This window comes from Schistocerca americana, chromosome 3, assembly GCF_021461395.2.
Source record: "Schistocerca americana isolate TAMUIC-IGC-003095 chromosome 3, iqSchAmer2.1, whole genome shotgun sequence".
In the NCBI taxonomy this organism is placed as follows: Eukaryota; Metazoa; Arthropoda; class Insecta; order Orthoptera; family Acrididae; genus Schistocerca; species Schistocerca americana.
In genome coordinates, this window is record NC_060121.1 from 428,411,621 (window position 1) to 428,435,270 (window position 23,650).

General features: G+C 43.9%; 1 protein-coding gene across 1 annotated transcript in view; it reads right to left on the bottom strand.

The window, feature by feature from the left end:
• Positions 1-2,118: 2,118 nt before the first annotated feature.
• LOC124605809 (solute carrier family 22 member 7-like) overlaps positions 2,119-23,650 on the bottom strand; it is a 92,471-nt gene continuing 70,939 nt past the window's right edge. Inside the window, exons 5-9 of the mRNA XM_047137717.1 lie at positions 23,045-23,213; positions 14,666-14,887; positions 10,488-10,702; positions 8,623-8,810; positions 2,119-2,394 (exon numbers count right to left, since the gene is read on the bottom strand). Coding sequence (XP_046993673.1) covers positions 2,212-2,394; positions 8,623-8,810; positions 10,488-10,702; positions 14,666-14,887; positions 23,045-23,213 — 977 coding nt within the window. The 3' untranslated portion in view covers positions 2,119-2,211. The remainder of the gene's footprint in view (positions 2,395-8,622; positions 8,811-10,487; positions 10,703-14,665; positions 14,888-23,044; positions 23,214-23,650) is intronic.

Consider the following 23,650-nt stretch of genomic DNA (forward strand, 5'->3'; position numbering starts at 1 on the left):
GATGTTTCTACAAACTTTATCTCTAGTCATACACAGAATATAATAATTGTGTGCATGTTCAAGTGAAACACTACACTAAACAAGCATATGAGCCATCCTAAATTTCTATACTGCTCTTCAATGAAATCCTCCTCTGAGGATGACACGGCGGTCGGATGGTCCTGGTAGGCCACTCCACCGAGCGAGGTGGCGCAGTGGTTAGCACACTGGACTCACATTCGGGAGGACGCGGTTCAATCCCGTCTCCAGCCATCCTGATTTAGGTTTTCCGTGATTTCCCTAAATCGTTTCAGGCAAATGCTGGGATGGTTCCTTTGAAAGGGCACGGCCGATTTCCTTCCCTAACCCAAGCTTGCACTCCATCTCTACTGACCTCGATGTCGAGGGGACGTTAAACATTAACCACCTACCCCACCTGGTAGGCCACTCGTGGCCTGAAGACGGAGTGCTTTATTCAGTGAAAAGTAATTTAAGCTTGCTTTCCTCATTTGCATACTGAGAACACCTATTTATAATTAAACCAGTATCTATGAGAAAAGACTACCCTTCCAGACCTCATAATCATTCTTATGTGATCTGATTTACCACTTTGTGCAGGTCCTGTTTATTCATGTCACTACCTTTAAAAATATTTTATTATGTGTTGGGTAGCACTGCATTCCTCCCACAAGAGTGACTTTTACTGATACCAGTCTATGCCACACATGCAGTTACATGTTGGCCAATAGCAGCCATAATCTCTATACACTGCATATATGATGTAGATTATATGCTTGTTTGAGAATATGGTTTAACTGCCTGCTTGGAGTTAATTGATTTCACAGTGCTGCAAATACACTGTCACCTTTGTTTTCACCAAATCTGTTGTAATATATTATCACATATTTCTTCCATTACCCAACACTGCCCCCCCCCCCCCCCCCCCCCCCCGCCCCTCCCTGTGATTATGTGAGAGATTTGATGAGAAAGTCCCTGGACTTCTCTGCATCAACATTAATGTCTCATGACCAATAGTGTTAGAGGCTGTAAGTAATGTGAAATGTCCCTCCCGAGACATCATCTGCCATCCCATGGTCATATATCATTGTAAGCTTCTACAAGAATCTATACAGAGTATTGTAAAGACTGTAGAAAACCCTTTCTGCCTTAACTATTATTACCTTCACACAGTGTTTAACAAGAGCTTACCTGGGATCTGAACTGGAGGGGTGAGGGAAGGGGGTGGGGGGAGATGAGAGAAGGAGACAGTAATTCATGTTAGTTTCACAGTGAATGAGGAAATAGCCTTGAGATTTCACAACAAATGAGTCTGGGTACATTTTCTGTTAGTAAATATCCACCTCATGTTTTAGCTTTCTTCAGAGTGGTACTGAACTAATATGTCTGCTTGTTTGATGGCTTAGGATATGAGTTCAACTTGCAAAGATCTTTTACCTAACTATGGAGAAGGGAGACAAGAAGCTGCCCTTCACTGCTCTTGCCCTTATTGTATCTAACATTATACACTTGGGAATTGTGAAATTCGAAAAAATTAATGATTACAAGGAAAAGCTACAAAAATCAGCAACAATTAAGATAAAAAATTAGGAAAGGAGCGATGCCTGAAATAAGTGTTTTTTTTATTTATTTTTTTAATTAATTTGGTGTTATGGCATGCAAACACTGGAACCCATGACATTGAGCTGTGGGCAAGTGGCAGCTGTGCATAAACTTTCATGCTATGTGGGGATGAACAGGGGGGGGGGGGGGGGGGATAGGAAAGATACAGCGATTTCAACATATGGTGATGGGCTAGTAGTTATTGATACTGAACATAAATATTTAATCAGGAAACTCATTGCTTAATCAAAGTTGCTTTGAGGCTAACCTTTAACGTAGTTTTACTTGTAACAACATTACAACATGTCACAAAGGCAGATGATTGTGCCAGGCTACAAAATGTGATCATTTATTCAGAAAACACCATGGCCTGTTACTTCTGTCTACTGAATCTGCTGAACATCCTGTTAAATATTTGGTGGTAGTTTTTTTGTGACCATAAATCAATTACATGGTTTTCTTTTGTTTCTCCTATGGCACTGCCTCTACATTTATTATTAACTACACCAATAAAACCTGTTTAGTTTAAATGAAGTTTTTATTATATCCAATAAAGGGTAGGATAGAGCATTTTGATCAATAAATAAATATAAAGTCATAGGTGAATATTTATCAGCATTTTCTTGTACCAGGCAAACTCCAATATTTTTGACAGGCGCCATAGTTGGTAGCATCTTCCAGCGTTTCAGGTAACCTCTCATTCAATGATTCAGGCAGGAATGATGTTACAATGGCCGCTGAGGCAAGAAGTAGTCCAAGAACCCCATAGAGGCATCGAGGGTCTATTGCAGTACCCTGTGGGAAGAAAAACAGGTTAGAGCACCCTCTGCGTAATACATAAAAGTGATAGAGTTATTAGATTTATCAAGCTTTTATCATTTGATGCAATACATGTAGCAGTCTGTCAGTCTTTGTGTGACCCACTGTATCAAGGTCTTACTTTACATCTACTTATATACTCCGTGGGTGACTACAGAGTGTATGGTGGATGCCACTTTTGCAGTTGTGTATATACAGAGGCGACAAAATTTATGGGATAGCGATAAACACGTATACAGATGGTGTTAGAGTCATGTACACAAAATACGAAAGGGCAGTGCATTGGCGGAGCAGTCATTTGTGCAAAGGTGATTCAGGTGAAAATATTTCCAATTGGATTATGACCGCACGATGGGAGTTAACAGACTATGAATTCGGAAAAGTAGCTGGAGCTAGACACATGGGGCATTCCATTTCGGAAATCGTTAGGGAATTCATTGTTCCGCTATTCACAGTGCCAAGAGTGTATCGAGAATACGACATTTCAGCATTACCCCTCACCACAGAAAATGCAGAGGCTGACAGCCTCCACTTAATGACAGAGCAGTAGCGTTTGCGTAGAGTTGTCAGTCCTAGCAGACAATTAACACTGTGTGGAGTAACCGCAGAAAACAATGTGGGATGTACGACAGATGTATCCATTAGAACAGTGTGGCGAAATCTGGCGTCATGGGCTGTGGCAGCAGACGACAAATGCAAAGGCCTTTGCTAACAGCATGACATGGCTGCAGCGTCTCTCCGGGGCTTGTGACCATGTAGGAGGAACCCTAGATAACTGCAAAACCTTGGCTTAGTCAGGTGAATCTTGATTGCAGTTGGTAAGACATGATGGCAGGGTTCGAATGTGGTGCAGATCCCATGAAGCCATGGAACGAAGTTGTCAACAGTTCGCTGTGTAAGGCTCCATAATCGAGTGGTTATGTTTATATGGATTGGACTGAGTCCTCATGGTGCTCAGCTACTTGGAGACTATGTGGAACCATTCATGAACGTCATGTTCCCAAATTGGAATTTTTATGACCGACTCTGCAAGTCACTAGACCACAATCGTTCGCAATTGATTTGAAAAACATTCTGGAGAATTCGAGTGAATGGTTTGGCCACCGAGATCGTCCAAAACGAATCACATAGAACATTTATCGAAATAATCTAGAGGTCAGTTGATGCACAACCCTGCACCGGCAACACTTTCGCAATTATGGATGACTACAGAGGCAGCACGACTAAACATTTCTGGAGGGGACTTCCAACGACGTGTTGAGTCCATGCCACCTCGAGTTGCTGCACTACCAAGTGCAAAAGGAGGTCCGACACGATAGTAGGAGGTATCCCATGACTCCTGTCGCCTCAGTGTAAAATTTTCATTAATAATAACTTTTGTCAATTTATTAATTGCTGCTCGTGCAAGATGTATTTGGTTAGCATTATATTGTGTGCAGGATGTCTAGTCATAGTGGATACAGTTTATGGTTTTGTAACAAAATTTTATTCCAGATTTTTCGTTACTTTATTCAGTCACGTACATAAATCTTTTGTCCCTATGTCATACATCAAACTATGCCTTCAGCAGACGCTGTTATTTCAGGTGATCTGCTGACAAAACTAGTCACACATGCTGCAATGGCAAGCCAGTACTAGTAGGAAGCTTGGGAGGATTGTAATGTGCTGGTGGCTGGCCTCTTCTTGGAGCGCAGGACTCAGGCTAGAAGCTCTTACATCCTTTAGCATTTTTCCTGGGCGGATGGAGTGGGAAACCTATCTCTGGCACTGCTTCTCTTGATCAGCTATCAGCTGATTCAAATATTAACTTTTTCCTCTCTTTGCCTATTCCTCTGGCCATTATGCTCACCTAGACTGGCAAGCGGACTCACGGTGTGCTCTGGGCATGCTCCTGTTTACTCAGTTTTTTCATAATATAAAAAAATTCAGTTTATTTAACTCGTTTGTTGGGAACCGCATTCCAAAAACCTCATCCTGACTACTTCTTACCCCTCGCCCCACTACACACCTGTAGAATCTGGTGTCGAAGTGGGATGTCCCACCATCTGGTCCTAGAGCAGGACATAAAATTTTGGTTGCTGTCGAATACAGTTTGGGCGGCGAGAAAATATCCTGCCCAAAAGTCATTCAGCAAGCTGGTGATGTTACCTTGTAGCGAGCTGGGTGCTGTAATCGTGTCTAGCTGTGCTGTTAGCCTCTTATTACATCAGCGCATCCAACTGCTGTGGTGGGGCAACAGCACTGCAGCAGCCCACAAGCCAAGTCTATCATGCTGCGAGTCCACGCCAGTACCGTGGCCTTGCCAGCGCCCACCTGTGATAGGCGTGGACCGCTCCTGCTGGATACCATGTCACAAGGTGCAACCATCAATGCCGGCAGTTATTGTTCCACACTGTCAGGTCTGAGGGCTGCCAACAGGTGAAGGCTCTGAGGGATTCTCGATGTGGACAACGTGATTCAGCTCCACACTGCGAGACCACATGTGGCAATCAGAACCACCGAAGAGCTCTGGGGATTTCACTGGGAGACTTTGGACCACACGATATATAGTCCAGATCTCTCCCCAAGTGATTTCCACGTTTTTGGACCTCTGAAGAAGTTCCTACCGGGACAGCGATTCACAAGTAACGTTGAAGCCAAGCCAGCAGTCCGACAGTGGTTCCGTAGCCAGCCAGAAGAATTCTACTGGAGGAGCATCTCAAATTTAGCGCTACAATACGACAAATATGTGAACCAGCTGGAGGACTATGTGGAAAAATAGTCTAAGGTGCGGAGAACATGATATATATTTGTCATTACCTGATTTTCCCTCGTATTTAGAAACGTAAAGCATCTCATGCAAATGGCCATGTCCGTATATACACTCATATTCAGAAAAAACAACTCCTTGAACGACTAGAAATAGGATGTTCACATTCACATGACGTACACATTAGTATGTTCTGCAGAAATGATTAGCATTTGAACCATGTCTGCCAACGGGTTCAAGGACAAAGTCGATATCGCGGCGCAAAGCTACCTATCAGTAAAAGTTGCCCGCAGCTCTCGTTGTAGCTATAAACCAAGCCGGTCGTTGTGGCCGAGCGGTTCTAGGCGCTTCAGTCCGGAACCGCGCTGCTGCTACGGTCGCAGGTTCGAATCCTGTCTCGAGCACGGATGTGTGTGATGCCCTAAGGTTAGTTAGGTATAAGTAGTTCTAAGTCTAGGGCACTGATGACCTCTGATGTTAAGTCTCATAGCGCTTAGAGCCATTTTTATAAATCAAAGGTTATGGATCAGTGTGGTTTGAACAGACATGCAGGATGCCTCCCCGATATGCACGCAAACCGTACCGTCAAATCAGTGAGTTTAAAAAAGGGCGCATTATTGGTATGAGAGAATGTGATGTATCCATCCAGGAGCCTGCTGTTCATGTGGAATGAAATATTTCGGCAATGCAACGGGGGTGTGCAGAATGATTCATGGAAGACCTCTGAACACAACGAGATGGATCAGGTCGCACCATTCAGACCACCCCACGAGAGGATCAACAACTCATCAGAATTGCATTGTTCCTCCTCAGCTCTGGAGCAACAGCGCAACAGTGTAACACATCGCACACTATTATGGGTGACAGTCCATCGCCGTTTATTACGGCATGGGTTACGTGCACGTTGTCCACTTCTCTGCATACCTTTGAGGACTGTGCAGAAACATGCTAGACGGTAATCGTGTGTGGAACGACGTCACTGGGGACAGAAATGGCATCAGATAGTGTTTTCAGATGAATCCAGTTACTGTTTGTTTGTAAATGATGAAAATGGCTCTGAGCACTATGGGACTTAACATCTGAAGTCATCAGTCCCCTAGAACTTAGAACTACTTAAACCTAACTAAACTAAGGACATCACCCACATCCACGGCCGAGGCAGGTACCGTAGCGATTGTACGGTACCAGACTGAAGCGCCTAGAACCGCTCGGCCACACGAGTCAGTGAAAATGATGCTCGCATTTTGTTTCTTCGAAGACAAGGGGAGAGGCATCACCGTGACTGCATTCGCACAAGACATACAGTGCCAATTCAAGGCCTTATGGTGTGGGCTGCTATTGGGTACAACCACAAATCAGAGTTGGTGCCTGTCCAGGGCAGTGTGACCAGTGAATGTGACCCGTAGCCATACCATTTATGCCCAACACCCCAGACGCCATTTTTCGGCAAGACAATGCATGACCACATGTTGCTGCTCAAACACGTGCCCTCTTGGTGTCACAGGATTTCAGCCTTTTGCCCTGACCCATCAGATGTGTTCCCAATCTAAAATGTGTGGAATATGGTGAAATGATAGGTACAGTGCTGTGGAACACTGAAAACCACCACAGATGAACTTTGAACCAGGTTAATGCAGCATGGATGGCTATATCACAGGATGACACGATATGCGTCAGTGCAATCACACATGGAACAAGTTACCAGGTTCCATGGCAGACCCTGTGTCTACTTGGCAACAGGACAAAGGGTGAACCGAGGTGACAGAAATGCTAGTCATTTCTGCAGAACATATTAATGTACATGCCCTGTGAATATGAGCGTCCTATCTCCATCGTTCAACGTGTTCTTTTTTCTCTGAACATGAGTGTATACCGCTCACAGATACTTACTACATAACACAAAACACAGTACACAGAAGCACACCTGTTTACGTAAGCTGGGCATATTCTAAACAGTGAAAATCAGCTTTAAACGGCCGTTTAGTAGCGGTTCCAAGGTCAATGAAACCGACAACGACCGGGAGAGCACTGTGCTGATCACGTGCCCCTCCATACCGCATCCGACGACACCACTGGCAAAGGGGGACACGGCAGTCGGTGTCTTTTACTAATGGTTTTTCTATCTTACCGTATGATACACAAACACTTGAAATAATCTTTGTAGCCCTCAGATACTTACACTGAGGTGACAAAGATTATGGGATAGCGATTGCAAGTACACAAGGTATACAAGGGCAGTGTATTGGCAGAGTGGTCATTCATACGTAGGTGATTCATGTGAAAAGGTCCCCAACGGGAATTAACAGACTTTGATCGCGAAATTGTAGTTGGAGACATTCTATTTGGGAAAGCGTTACGGAACTGGGTATTCTTAGATCCACAGCACTAAGAATGTGCCGAGAATACCAAATTTCAGGCATTACCTCTCACGACGGACAGCACAGTGGCCGACGGCCTCAACTACAAAGGGCAGTGGCGTTTGCAAAGAGCTGTTAGTGCTAACAGACGAGCAACATTGCGTGAAATAACTGCGGAAATCTATGTGAGACGTACGACGAACGTATACGTTAGACAGTGCGACATTTCTGACGTTAATGGGCTATGGCATCAGACGACCGACGCGTGTGCCTCTGCTAACAGCATGATGTCGCCTGCAGAGCCTCTCCTGGGCTCGTGACCATACCGGTTGAACCCTAGATTACTGTAAAACCGTGACCTTTTCAGACGAGTCCCGCTTTCAGTTTGTGAGAGCTGTTGGTAGACCAGAGTGTGGCACAGACCCTTCAAAGCCATGAACCCACGATGTCAACAAGACACTGTGCAAGCAGGTGGTTGCTCCATGATGGCGGCGGCTGTATTTGCATGGAATGGACTGCGTCCTCTGGTCCAGCTGAACCGATCATCGACTAGAAATGGCTACGTTCGGCTACTTCGAGACCATTTTCAGCCTTTCATGGACTTCATGTTCCCAAACAACGATGGAATTTTTATGGATAGCAATGCGTCATGTCATCAGGCCACAACTGTTCGCGATTGGTTTGAAGAGCATTCTGGACAGTTCGAGCGAATGATTTGGCCACCTAAATCGCCCGGCATGAATCCCATCGAACATTTATGGGACATAATCGAGAGGTCAGTTCGCGTAAAAAATCCTGCAGCCGCAACGCTTTCGCAATCATAGACGGCTGTAGAGCCACCATGGCTCAGCATTTCTGCACAGTGCTTCCATTCACTTGTTGAGTCCATGCTGCAGTACGCCGGCCTAAAGCAGGTCAGACATGATGATAAGAGTTATCCCATGATCTTTTTCACCTCAACGTACAGGCAAGACTGAAAATGTGCGATTGATCCTTAGCAACTATCGGTTAATCTATACCTTATCGTACAGATAGGAAAAAGCTAACAATAGGTTACTTTGCATGCGTATCTAAGGAATTCATGTGCACAATAATTACCAAGTAAACAAGATACGGAGCGATTCCTATTACTGCTGCGACAAAAGCCCACTCTATAGCTGAACCAATCTGTCTAATACACGTAGGATGGATCTCCATACTCTGCAGTACGTTTGTGAAGAGAGACATTACGCAGAAGAACTTGAGGAACGCAGCTGCGGTTGTCACAATCCAGTGAGGCCCAGATACTGGAACAGAGAAAAATGTTTAGTCAGATTTGATATATTATGAGTGAATCCGGTGACTTCTAATTAGACCTGACTGACAGTAGTGAGAATACATCTGCCACTAGCAGAGACTAATCGTCGTCCTGTCGATAGAAGTTTTAACACCTTTTAGCATATTACAAACGAATAACATGAACTCCATGGCGTTGTGACACAATAATGTAAACGTCTCGGCTGGGGAAGCTGGACCTTCAAAGTAGGAAAAATGTTAGTGGTTATCAGTAACGAGTTTTATGTTGTAAATGAGTAGAGAAAGGACTGCTTAAGATTGGACATGGCAAAAAGGTCTCAAAGGCTGTGATGTCTGTCAGTTGGAAAACTATGTAACGAAAACAAACAAGAAGAAAGTAGGTAGAAAATGAATAGGTAGTAAGACTGCAGATTGCATTAATCGGGACCGAGAAAGTTGAGAACCCATTCATGAAACGGGAGTGGCAGTGGACTAAAAAGTTGAAATGGTCCCTCATAGAAGACAGCTGTTTGCATGTCCTGCAACTGCGACAAGTATCAACTTCAGATTTCTTAAGCGACAACGGTATGTTTTATCTTGGCACTACGTTCCAGGGTCAACTTCTTGGATTCTACGTTATAAACTGCTCAAGTGACTAAGAATACGCGGCTTACTTGTGTTCGCCCTACGTTACTACAGATAATTATTCCGATCCCTATAACATTTCATTCCTGGCCACACTCATGGGTTCATCCTCTTGGCTATTGTGGACGCCAGAGAGAGACTCCAGTACCCGATGGAAGAGTTGAGTGGGCTTTGTACAGCCTAGGGATGATTGGTCACAATTCCCATAAACCACCTCATTTAAAAAATCCGTATATGAAAAATGACGGAGCTCCGATATAGGAATTAGATTAGGGATTTCTTCATGAGTTACTAAAAATATACAAGCGACGGGTTTCAGCATTGTTAATCATTTGATAGAAAATGGTTTACAGCTATCAAATAATAGCTATTAGCAGAATTAAGTACACTATTCCGCAAAACTTAAGGATGTGATAAAGTAACAGAATATATTAGAAACTCGGTGGAAATGAATGAAAGTGAGGGAGCATGTTCCCAGAGGTCTGCCATTAGTGCGCAGGAAGCTGAACGTCACATGGCTTGAGGCAACGTGCCTATAGAGCCAAATGGAGTTGGTCCCACAACTCGAGAAGTAACGGGAAAAGAAGTGTGTTGTCAACTAGCGAGCAGTTATGGCGCACTCTTGTAATGTTCTTCATTACAGTATATCCTGTAGACAATATCTGGATGACTTCACACGGGGAAGAGCCATTGGGAAACTAGACGAAGGACGAAGCATGATGACAGTAGCCCAGGAGTCTGGTATGGCTCACAGCATTGTTTAACGTGCATCGGGAGGATACCGAACCACAGGCACTGCTGCCCGGGAGGTGGCGGTCGGCCATAGTCAACTACAGCAGCAGTTAACCGTAACACTGTGTAACAAGCTAGAAAGATGGTTGCAGCTGCAACAGCATTTAACTGAAATACAAGGCACGCAGTATCACTCTCCGCAGTGGCACAGGACTGCATGGGAGGGGGGGGGGGGGGTGGTAGGGAGGGGAGGGCGGAGGCAGGAAGACTCATAAAACATTTATATATTAAATTAAAAGAGGCTGTCTTACCTGTTATAACGACGATAATAAATATGGATATCAAGGTTGCTGCCAATAATGAGAATGCTTCTGTAAACCTGCGCCCAAATTTGTTACCCAAGAAATGTGCTGCTAGATTTCCTGGTAAGTCGCCAGCTCCCTGCGCCATGAACGCCAAAAATGGGTTTCCACCAAGGTTCCCAATGTTGAACATCATGCTGCACGTAGTCAGAACGCAGACACTCCTGTGGACAAAGAAAATGCGACGTTATTCTTCTATTAAGGCTGAAACGTGCAGCGGCTCCAGGGATCCGACTTCTCAGAGTAATTCACATTGATATATGAAAATCATTGCCTATACATGTGGTATCGATAGTTACGATGCCACGACGTAGGTGCAAGTTCATAGCTTGGCACTACGACACCGACACCGACGACAACGCTTTCTAGCAGGCGCTGTGCGCAGGTCTACGAGCTCCACTGCAGATTCTGCCCATTTTATCAAGAACAGACGGCCTGGAAACATCGCTTCAACCTCAGGGGGTGTTAGCTTGCTATTGAGACTATGTACTACTTACGACGGGTTTAAGGCTTCGCACCTCGCTGCAAAGTTATGTAACCATTTATTAACTTGTTTTTGCCTATAATAAACATCTATAATTCACACTGCAATACCGAGAGATTTTCACCTTTTCCTGCTCCTACTCACTTCCATCATTCGGCCAACCTTTCAGTTTTCAGGAGCAGACCCACGCGCCGCCTTCCTGGTGGGATACCAAAATAGACAATGTGTTATCATTCGAGAATAAATGTCAAATTTTTTCGGTGGGTAGTTTTTGTATAGACCACTAACTAACATAAAAAACAATATGTCTTCAGAAGATGCTCTATGGGAGAAAAGTAGGCTTGGTACTTCGTAACGCAAAATGACAGAAACAGAAGCAAGAATCAGAAGTGGAATTAAAATTCCGTGAAAATGAAAATCAGTGATTCACTGTTGACATTAGTATCTTTAGTGAAAGTGAAGATGAACCGCAGGACTGTTAAAGGGAATGAACTGTCTAATGAGTACACACTATGAACTGAGAATAAACCGAAGAAAGACGCAAGGAATGAGGAACAGCAGAAATGGTGTTAGTGATACACCTAACATCAAAACTGGTGAGAGCGAAACTCACAAATTGAGGGCATTCTGCTACTTTGGAAGCGAAACAACACGTGTCGAATGGAACAGGGAGGACATGAAAATAGCAAGGAGGACATAAGAAGCAGACTAGCACTGCCTAAGAGCGCATTTCTGGCCAAACGACGTCTACAGCTCTGTCTGGTCACGTTAATGTGACCACCTGTCAGAAGCCTAAGTAACAAACTTTTGCAGTGCGGACTGCTGTGAGATGTGCAGGAAGAGTGCCAATGAGGTTCTGGAAGGTACCGACAGGATTGTGGAGCTATACTTACTTCAGTGCCGATGCCACCTGGCGCTAAGTTTCTCTGCTGTGGATCTATGGCGCCAACAGTCAGATTGAAGTCGTCTCACAGATTCTCGATTGAGTTTAAATCCGGTGAGTTTGGTGGCCAAGGGAGTACAGTAAACTCAGTCTGATGCCTTAGAACCACACATGCACACTGCGGGCTGTGTGATACATTGCACTGTCCTGCAGGTAGATGCCATCGTACCGAGGGAAAACAAAGAGCATGCAGCGGTGTACATGGTCCCGAATGGTAGATGTATACTTGCGTTGATCAATTATGTCCTCTAGAATGACGAGATCACCCACGATATGCCAGAAAAACATTCTTCAGATCTTATGATTGTTGCAGGATAATTGCTTTCTCACGTTTGACCCCGTACAAGCCAAAGGCCATCTGTCGGATGGTGCATGAAAGGCGATTCATCTGAAAAGGAAATCTGTCGCCGACCAGTGGAGGTCCAGCTCTGTACTGGTGTGCATATTCCAGTCTCGTGGCCGATGAATAGCAGTCAGCAGGGATGCATGAACAAGACGCTTGCTGCAGAGGCCCATATGCAGCAACGTTCGCTGAAGGGTCGTTGAGGAGAAACTGTTGATAGCCACTTGCTGACTTGGAGGTCAGTTGTTCAACAGTTGCACGTCTATTCGCGAGTACACATCTCTGTAGCGGTCGTTCACCCCTGTCATGTATAGTTCATGGTGCAGCAAAGTTGCCTTGGCGCCAGTTGTGGGTAGCGCCATTTTGCCATTCACAGCATACTTTAAACATGGCGGCAAGCGAACGATTTAGAAACATAGCCGTTTCGGAAACGCTTCCACCCTTGGCCCGAAAGCCAATGATTATGCCCTTTTGGACGTCATATATATCGCTCCGTTTCCTCATTACCCAACAATCGCATCCCGTCAACAAGTTTTATATACCCTCCGTTGGTAGTGCTGGCATCAGTGGTTTTTGCACGTTGATGCAGAAAAATTCGGTGGTCATACTAATGCGTATGGACCGTGTAGTTTGAAGGTGGTCCGAACAACCCTCTGTGATTTGCAGAGTACTCATGAAGATGCAGGTATAGATCATACCGACGGTTCGCATAGACACTGGGCTGTTATTCAGTGGCTTCAGAACGAGCGACGAGAAAGCGTCAAGACACCAGTTTGGCAAGAAGAATGTGCACAGGTCCTTGCAAGGCATGCTACACTACAAGAACATCGCAGGATTGTTCGGCGCGCTCTGATGAAAAGACAACTGATAACAGGTAAAATCCGGGGAGAGTATAGAGGTAAGGTGTCACCACGAACCGTAGGGAGCAAATTTCTGGAAGCTGGATTGAAATCACGAGTGACCATGCATCGTTTATCACTGACACCACACTTGACGCAACAGAAACTAACGTGACGTAGAGCCAGAATCAGTTGGAGTACCGAGTGGCTTTCTGCGGTGTTTCTGTGGAACCATGTGCGACGGCATTAATTAAAACAGGACTGATGTGTTTGAGGGGAGGCTGAAGGATCTCTAGTACGTGACAAGAACGGTAAACCCTGATGTTGTACCCTTCACAAACAAGGTGCCAAATGACATATCCAAGCAGGATAACGCAAGAGTCCACAGTGCAGTTCACACCATAAAGTCTCTGAAGAATGTACAGATGAATGTCTGTCTGGTTCACCCACAAGAACTATCACGAACTGACGCAGCATGTGTTTCAGGCATGGCGAGAAATCCATCAAGATGACCTTCGAAGGCTGTTTGATTCCACAACAAAGAATACAAGAGTGTATTCGTCGCCATGGAAGGCACACCACACATTGGTGTTGGTGATGGACATCAGTCCCGACAAGAATGAAAATTTAATCTTTTAATAGCCGTTATTTGACGAAAAACTTCACAAAGTTTCATAAATATCGAACTGATATTTCATGGTGTAGCGCTTTCTATTTCTGTCAACGTTCAAGATGTCCCATTTATCTTGACCACCCCAAGGAACTATTGGTCCAGAAACAAAACGTCTAAAATTTCTAGAATTTGCTGACAGATAGATACCTTTACCTAAGTCTAAAGAAAAATTCAATATGTTAGCTAAATTTCATATGCAGCAGCAAATCATGTAATATGCACCGAAAGCAAAATAATAGCGACCCCTATTTTTCAATGCAAACTTTTCCGAATTTCGCGCAGTGTCTTACTTCCACGTAAACGTTACGATACCTATGATCATTAATTAAGTGATAGGCGCCTCATCATGAACCTCACATATAAAACAATAAGCAAGAATTTTTTTTTTTTAGCTAATGGTTTCTGTAAAATCTTTGTGAAAGATTGCTGGGCTTGCGCCTCAATTGTCATCGCCGATCGGCCGAAAGGGGGCAAACACTTATGGGCCTCTCCTTCCGAACAAACGATAAACTCGCCCAGTGCTTTTGGACGGAAAATGGTCAGTCTGCACCGGCCACCGTACCCTACGCGGCCTCTAATTTCAGGATCTGACTTTCTCCCCTCTTTGTTATTCAGGAGTTATTTACAGAGTAACTTGAGAATGTTATGAGAGTTTTGGGATGAATATATCCAACAATCAAAGGATTACAGTTGCAACACTTGCGGGCTAAGTTAATTTTAATAATGGCGCTTATAACGTGTGTGATTGCGTGTAAATTCAGATAATTCGTTATAGCACGTAAATGGGTTTATCGAGTGCTGGAAGCTTATCTAAAATTCTGAGTAACTGTCAAATTATTAATTACCTGCCGAAAACCAGAATGAGTGTGTTCTTGAACAAACTTCTGTTTGTGACCAAGCTCAGCACACTCATGTTGGCAGAGTGACGTTTGCTCATGCTGCTGAGGACTTCATATGTGTCATCTGGAACAGGTCTCTTGTTAGTTTCTGCGATTCTGCGTATCACAGAAAACGCTTTTTTCGTGTGTCCCTTGTTAAGCAGCCATCTGGGTGACTCAGGAAGGAAACTGTAATAGTTGTGAAAGTAACAAATAAATAAAGTGAACAGAAGTTATCATGGATTTTTATAATGCATAAACATCAGCTTTTTGTCTCTCTTACCATTAAAACAGTACTATGTTACTTAAATGCCTTCAAAATTGAAAATCATAAATTTGTTGACAGGTAAAATTTATTTAACATCATACAATATATAGCCTTGACGCAGAAAATATGACAGTTCCAATATATTCTTGGCAAACCTTTAGCGACGCCAGTTGATCTTCAAATACTTGTATACTCTGAAAACTCTTCTGGAGTCCATGGCAGAGGGTATTTGCCGTTCTAGTAGTTGTTAAAGATTATTCTCATTGCATTCACGTATGGATGATTGTTTAAACGCCTCTTTGCGTGCAGTAACCAATCTAATCTTATCTTAGCAATTCCTACGGGATCGATACGTAGGGAGCTGTGGTACATTTCTAGATTTCTCTTTTAAAGCCGGTTCCTAAAATTTTGTAAGCAGGCTTCCACTGAATAGTTTGCGTCTGTCTTCTAGTGTCTGCCACCTAAATTTTTTCAGCGCCTTCGTGACGCTCTCCCACGAGTTAATAAAACTGGTGATTATTTGTGCTATCCTTCTTTGTAGGTTCAGTGTCCATTTCTAGACGTGTTTGGCGGAGGTTCCATAGACGTGAGCAACATTTTAGGATGGGTCACTCCAGTACTTTATAACAAACCTATTGGTTGCATCTTCCCAATAACCTTTCAATGAACCGAAATCCGTCACCTACGTTACCTATGATTGAACCTATGAGGTCGTTCGGTTTCATATCCCTACAGATTGTTATACTTGTCTGAGTCGACTGATTCCAGTAGCGACCCACTGATAATACAGCAATAAGACACCACGTTTGTGCACGAGTTAACATTTCGGAACATTTTAAGCAAGTTGCTTTGTAACCTTATCAAGGTCTGACTTAAGATTTTTCCAGCACTTCTGAGACTGTACTTCATTATCGACAACTGCATCATCGGCGGAAAGTGGGCGAGGCTCAATTAGAAGTAATTGAGAATACTAGGGGGATGGAAGGTTGATGGAGGGGGAGGGGTACACCAGGCAGCAAATCGTTGCTCATGTAGGCACCAATGGCTCATGCCACCTGAGTTCAGTGGCTTTCCTTGGTTCATAGAGGCGGCTGGCTGATGTGGTGAAGACAGATAACCTCGCCCGTAGCGTGGAAGCAGAGCTATCGTTTTACAGCGTCGTTCCCAGAACCGACTGCGATTCTCTCGTTTGGAATAGAGTGGTAGGTCTAAGTCAGAGGTTCAGACGGTTCTGCGATGGTACCGGATGGAAATTTCTAGACCTTCGCTACTGGGTGGAGAACGTTAGTGTTCCCCTTAATAGACCAGGCGTACGCTACACGCCGGAAATGGTTATTAGAGTAGCGGAGTACATGTGACGTGCACATGTGGGTTTTTCAGGATAGAGGAAACCCTCCACAGGCCCGATAAGATGCTTTCTCAGTCCAGAGCAGCATTCGTCAGAGTAGCAAATCGGGAGTATAAAGTCTTAATATCCTACAATTTTACTGCTGGAGTGTCTATGGAAAGATAGTGCAACTAATCACTTATTAACGGTAACTATGGCCACATAGTATTAGGAACGGGAAGATGGCTGAAACCAGATGTGAATAGCAATGAAATTCTGAATTCCGACTGGAATATACATAGCAAAGATAAGTTGAAAGCGGGTTGTGAAGGCGTTTCTTAGCCACAAGAAATGCAATGATATCTAGTGAAAGTAGTACCGATCCAGAATGTGAAATAATTTTAATGAATACAAGTGTTAGAGGAGCATCAAATATGGTCAGCGGATGTTTTTACAGATCACCTACTAAAGCCACAGTAGTGGTGGAATAGTTAAGAGGAAACTTGGACACTATTTCACGCGAATTTTCGCATGTTATAGTTTTAGGTGGAGATTTTAATTTACCAGCTATAGACAGGAAGACCCAACTTATTAGGATGGGTAGTAGGGACAAAGAATAATGTAAATTAGTTCTAAGCTCTTTATACGAAAAATAGTTTGAGTTGTTAATAGTAGAATCAACTCGTAAGGATAAAATCTTTGACCTGCTGATAACAAACAGAACCGAACTTTCCGACTCAGCGAAGAATAGGTAATCAGTGATCAAAGTGCCGTTACAGCATCACTGAATACGGCAGTAAACAGGCACATAAAGAAATGTAGGAAAACATTTTTGCTTAGCAAGAGCTACAAGACAAAGATTTGAAATTATCTAATGGGGCAGCACGACAATTCCATCTCCAATTCTAAAAACATTCCGTACCGATGGACAACGTTCAAGAGCGTTGTACTACACGGACTATACCGGTATTCGCCGAGTAAGCTGCCACCTGACGGGTGTAAAAGACCCGCCGTGGTTCGACAGCCATGTCAGGAAACTGCTAAAAAAGCAAAGAGAGCTTCAGTACAAATTTAAACGTAGCCCAAGTTCCACAGACAAACGAAAGTTAAACGAAGCCAAAAATAGCGTTCACCGCATGAGAAAGTAAAATTCTGTCTACCGACATGCACGGAAATCCTAAGAAGTTTTATTCTTGCTTTAAATCAATAAATGAATCTAAGGCATCTTTCCAGACACTCTGTGACCTTAATGGCGCTGAAACAGAGGACGTAACAGAAAAGGCCGAAATTCCTAACCTCTTTTTCCAAAACTGTTTCACAGAGGAAGGTCGCACTGTAGTCCCTCCTTTAAATCGTCGTACGAACGACAGAATTGCTGATACCGAAATAAATGACCATGGCATAGAAAAGCGACTGAAATCGCTACGCAGAGGGAAGGGAACTAGACCTGACGGGATACCAATACGATGCTAAATAGAGTATGTGAAAGAACGTGGCCCTCTTCTAACAGCAGTGTACCGTAGGTTTTTGGAGGAAAAAAGCACAGGTCATCCCCAGTTTCAAGATGCAAGACACTGTAGGCCTATATCTGTGACGTCGGTGAATTGTAGAATTTTGGAACTTGTTTTATGCTCGCGGACTCTGATATTTCTGAAGGCCGAAAATCTCTTCAATAGGAACCATCATGGATTCTGAAAACAACGATCTTGTGAAGCCCAGTTCGCTCTGTTTGTCCACGAGATACAGAAAGCAGCAGATAGAGGCTCCCATGTAGACGCCGTGTTCCCTGACTGCCATAAGGCGTTCGACACAGTCTCTTACTGCCGCCTAATAAACAAAATTACGAATACATAGCCAGATTTACCCTTTATTATGTGATTACACAATTGCAAAACAATCACCGGAGGCAGTTATTTCCATATAGTATTTACGAGTATGCGTATGGAACGATTTGGAATGGAATGATCACATAAAATTAACTGCGGGTAAATAAATACCAGACTGAGAATTATTGGAAGAATCTGCAGGAAATGTAGTCCATCAGGAAGAGAACTAGCTTACAAAACACTCGTTCAACCAATACTTGAATATTGGTCATCAGTGTGGGATCCGTACCAGATAGGACATAGATGAAACAGAGAAGATCTCAAGAAGAGCAGCACGTTTCGCTATAAGTTCGTTTAGTAAGGACGAAAGCGTCACAGAGATAATCAACTTATTCCAGTGGCAGACGCTGCAGGAGAGGCATTCCGAATCACGCCAAAGTTTATCGGCAAAGTTTCGAGAGCGTACGTTACTAGAAAAGTCAACAAACATATTTCTTCCCCTTATGCATGTCTCGCGATAAGGCCTTGAATATGAAATTGGAGAGGATTCGAACCCACACAGAAGCTTGCCGGAAATCGTTCTTCCGCGCACAATTCGCGACTGGGACTTGAAAGGGGAAAATGACTGTGGTACCCGTATGACAGTGGTACATATACCACCCTCCGCCACACATACCGAAAGGTGGCATGTGGAGTATGGATGTAGATGAAGATGAAGATGCATCGTCTGCGATGTCATTCCTAAAGGACGTGATTAGTAAGGGTCCCAACACATTTCCCTGGGGCACACCTGAGGCTGTTTACAATTCTGTCGACGATTCTCCATTTACGAAAACATGCTACATCCTTCCACCATCCTGAACCGAGTCACAAATTTCCATTGATGCTCCATAAAATTATACTTTAGATAAAAAGCGTAGGTGAGACACTGTGTCAATTGATTTTCGGAAGCCAAGAAATACTCCCTTGACTCATCGGTTTCAGGATGTTACGTGAGAGAAGTGCTAGTAGGATTCTCATGGCCGATGTTTCTGGAATCTGCGCTTGTTGGGATGATTCTTAGTGATGGAGCAGTAGCGCAACACTGAACACAAGTTTGATACGAGGGATATTCGGAAAGTAAGTTCCGATCATGAAATGGAAACCACTGCGAAAATCTAACAAAACTTTGCACCTATGTGTTCGACAGTGTCTCTAGTATCCCTGTCGGTTGCATCACTTCGCTCTTTTCAGTTCTGAGCGCACGGTGAGTACATAAAGATGCGTAGAAAATAGTGTCTCCCTCCAAGTATGAGGTCCTGGTGAGAGATTTCGCCTGAAGTTATGCAGCCCACATTACAGAACTGTCATATGGTTCCTACTTCGTGGCAATTCTCGGTCGCAATCTTCAGGGGCAATGAAAATGCTCCTGCAGCGTTTTCGATGGGAAGTGTTTGATCACCCGCACTACAGCCAGTAATTGGCTCCCTCCGTGTTTCATCTCTGTTCACATTAGCTACTGGCTATGAAGACAACATTTTCGTGCACACAACGAGCTGTAGATGAGCGTAGAGAATTGGCGGGAACACAGGCGGCTGCCTTCTATGACGAGGGTATTGGAAAGTTGGTATAACGGTGCGACAGATGTCCTAGCTGGAGCGGCGACTACGTAGAGAAGTAGCTGGAAGGTGGAGCCAACATTCGCAAATAAAACATTTCTGATTTTCAATGTTGTTTCCATTTCGCGACTGATCGGAACTTCCTTTCTGGACAAGCCTTGTATTACCAGCATTTATAGGAACTGTGAGAGTGCAACTGGTGCCAGTTAGAACAGTGTACGTTCAACCCTCTTGAGTACAACGTGCATGCATAATTTCGAAGAGACAGATTCAGTCTTATAAAAGAAGTCTCCGGCTGAAGTTGGAAACATGTTCTCCTGAGAACAGTTTTTCTGTTACAGTTATCGTCGAAAGGAGTCATCGCTGGTCTATTCAAAAATCATACACGGACGCTACAGCTGGGATGAGGAGGATTCTAACAAAAAGGCATGAAGTTCAGATCTGTCAATATAAGTTAGAACTTTTAGAGAAATTATATACTCACGATACTGTCTTGTGTTTTCGAACGAGTATTGCATGATGTTAACAAGGGCCCTAATTTTTTAAAACTAAGTGTTAATATGAGAAGAAATCCATTTTTAACCAACAACTTCGTCAGAACTTCCCTGAATAACCAAAACAAAAAAAAAAAAAAACAACTCTTTGCTACCTTCAACACCCAGCATAAAGTGTGGTTTGCTGTGTCGTATCTAAAGCCACTTGTTTTGTAGTGAGGGGAGTTGCAAGAACTGTAACATCAGCTCGTTACGTTATTAGCAGACGTAACCAAACTAATTTCTACCCTTACAACATAGTAATCAATGTAAGTCATTCGTCCTTTCACACAATTATGGCATTTCATAACCTCTGTGGTATTCTGATTTGATTGCTCGCAGTATTTTCTATTGGTGCATCTCAAAAGGAAATCAAATAACTGAGAATAAGAACTCAATTACAACCCTGCAGACGAAGTTTTCACGGTGCAGGCCACCACCACCTGGAGGTTACTCAGACTACTTTACTATTAACTAACAAAATATTTCTCACTTATACGAGGGTCTTTTCGAAAGTTCAAAATGGTTCAAATGGCTCTAAGCACTATGGGACTTAACATCTGAGGTCATCGGTCTCCTAGACTTAGAACTAATTAAACCTAACTAACCTAAGGACATCACACACATCCACGCCCGAGGCAGGATTCGACCGTAGCAGCAGCGCGGTTCCGGACTGAAGCGTCTAGAACCGCTCGGCCACAAGATCCGGCTTTTCCGAAAATAATGCCTCCTATTTTTTGGGTGACTTTGGATGTCCACACCAAATGTCGTGCTTGCTTGAACCTTCCTCTTTCATATGCATGTGGTTCCATTGTTCTGAGGTAGTTGGTTCCAGCAGAGGAGTGTTCCAAAATGGAGTCTGATATGAACGCGTGTATAAAACAGCGATGTCTGATTCAATTCCTCACTGCTCAAGAAATTGCACCGAATGAAATCCATCGACGCTTGCTAAAGGGGTATCGACGCGATCAAATAGACGTGAGCAATGTGAGGCGATGGGTACGGCATTTTCAAGATGGTGAAAACGGTGTGCGTGACAAGCCACAGTACGGTCGACTCTGCACACTTGTCATCCCTCGCAATGAAGAGCATCTTGATCAACCCTCATACCTGCTGATCGGAGGACACGGACCAGAGAATTGTGTGAAAAGCCGAATTTCGGCTGTAATGCCGTGGAAAGAATGTTGGAAGATCTTGATTGTTGCAAAGTCTGTGCGTGTTGGGTCCCGCGGATGCTTGCAGGAGAACAAAAAACTCATCGGTTGGAAATTTGTCGTGATCTGCTGGACCAATATGGAGCCGAAGGTGACGATTTTCTGAACAGCATTGTCACCAGAGATGAGACTTGGTGTCACTACTAAGAGCCGAAATCCAAAAGACAGTCCGTGGAATGACGACATGCGAATTCTCCGTCAAAGAAGAAATTTAAAACACAGCCGACTGCAGGCAAAGTGATGTGCTCAGTCTACTGGGATAGCTATGGTGTGGTTCTTTTGGATATTCTGGGGCCTGGAGAAACTGTCAATTCATCACGCTACAAGGCGATACTGACTAAGCTAAAAGCCCGAATTTTCAGGGTAAGGGCAGAGAAAAAGACCAACTTTCACCTGCAACATGATAACGTCAGACCCCACACCAATTTTTCGACCACACAGCTCATTGCGAAATTAAGCTGGACAGTCTTACTACATCCACCGTACATTTCCCATTTAGCGCCTTAAAACTTGCATCTCTTTGGGCCTCCGAATGATGGACTACATGGTGAACATTTTCAAGACTCGAATGCCGTTGTCAAAGCTGTAGGGGAGTGGTTGGCCTAAGCTGGTTCCGATTTTTAAAAGGGCGGCATGCAGGCTCTCATTAATTGTTGACAGAAGTTCATAACGAATGGTGGTGACCATGTGGAAAAATGACAGTCTGTAGCTGAAATACTGCTCTATTTAGTTGCGCAGTTGTGATTTATGTATGTCCTGTAGTTTCCATGAATAAAAATAGGAGGCATTACTTTCGGAACGACCCTCTTATTTTCACTGTCAGTCTAACTAATGGTCTGCATGCCGTGTCGAACCATCACCTCAGAATAAAAAGAGATTGTTCTGGAGAAGAATGCTGAAGGACAAAGTTCGACCGAGTGGCGCCTGAATGACCAGTGAAGTGAGAGGCATTCGCTCTCTCCGCTCTCGGCGCAGCTTGACGTGTACCCTCAATGATTTTGAGACTTTGTTCCGTCGCTGATGGACACCCACCATGACAAACCAGGCCTTCTGGTGATTCACCAACTCCAGGGCGCGACAGGCTGTAGTCCGTAGTGGAAAATATAGTCAGCTGTGGCACCTTTTGTCCCATTTCTAAGTGCCTCGGATGCCTGCAATTCCTGACAACTACTCTGGCACCTGCATGTGACAAGAGGCTCTCGGAATGTGTATGCTGAATTGAAAAGCTTCTATGCATTGTCATCTGCAATCACAAGAGGCTCTCGGAATGTGTATGCTGAATTGAAAAGCTTCTATGCATTGTCATCTGCAAGATGAAATTTAGTTCTAACACCCACTAGCATGTTAATGACACAATAAGTGAATGTAATACTGTCGCTAATCGTGTTATTCTGCATCGATTGGAGAATCAGAGCTCCCTTGCGCCACACTGTACTAAAAAAAATCTCCTGTTTACAGCAACCGTAGTTTCTGATCGATCATGCATGTTCCACATTAATACTTGCTTCTAATACTTCTTCGTGAAATACATGCTATAAACAGAAAAGGTACTATTTACATACAAACAGAGAACAACTTACCTTTGGCAGGTGAAGAGAAGAAAACATGGAACTGATGACGCTAGCATAAAAGTGACCCAGTTTCCAGATGCCCAAGCGATGAGGGGACTCACCATTGAACCCACACTCATCATTAAAGCAAACTGGAAGTTGATATTCGACCGGTACATGATGTCCGTCAGCTCAAGCCCTGCAATTTTGAAGTGGTGTCACATCATATGAAAGACGCACTAATTTTGAATTTACAGCTATCGGTTGCCCGCCGTAACACGTTGTGAAAGTCATACGAAATTTCATCGACACGTGAGCCATCATCAGCAGACAATAGATTTACTGACCAGGAAGTGAGCGATATGCAGCTCATACATGCAATGGAAAAGCGCACAACGACTCTATGTCGATCTGTTCTCCCTGCGACGCCAACCACACCACAGTACTTTAGCATTTGCGGCTTTTGACACTCTTCATGAGGAAATCCTCCCATGCCGCTATGTATTACTTTTATTGTTCAACTAAAACTGCTCAGAAAAATAACCTGAGACAGAACCAAGGGATACAGAATGCACGTTTGAACGTAAGTAGTGCAGTGGAAATTGCTGTCAGCAGCAAGGACCTTGGGCGAATGAA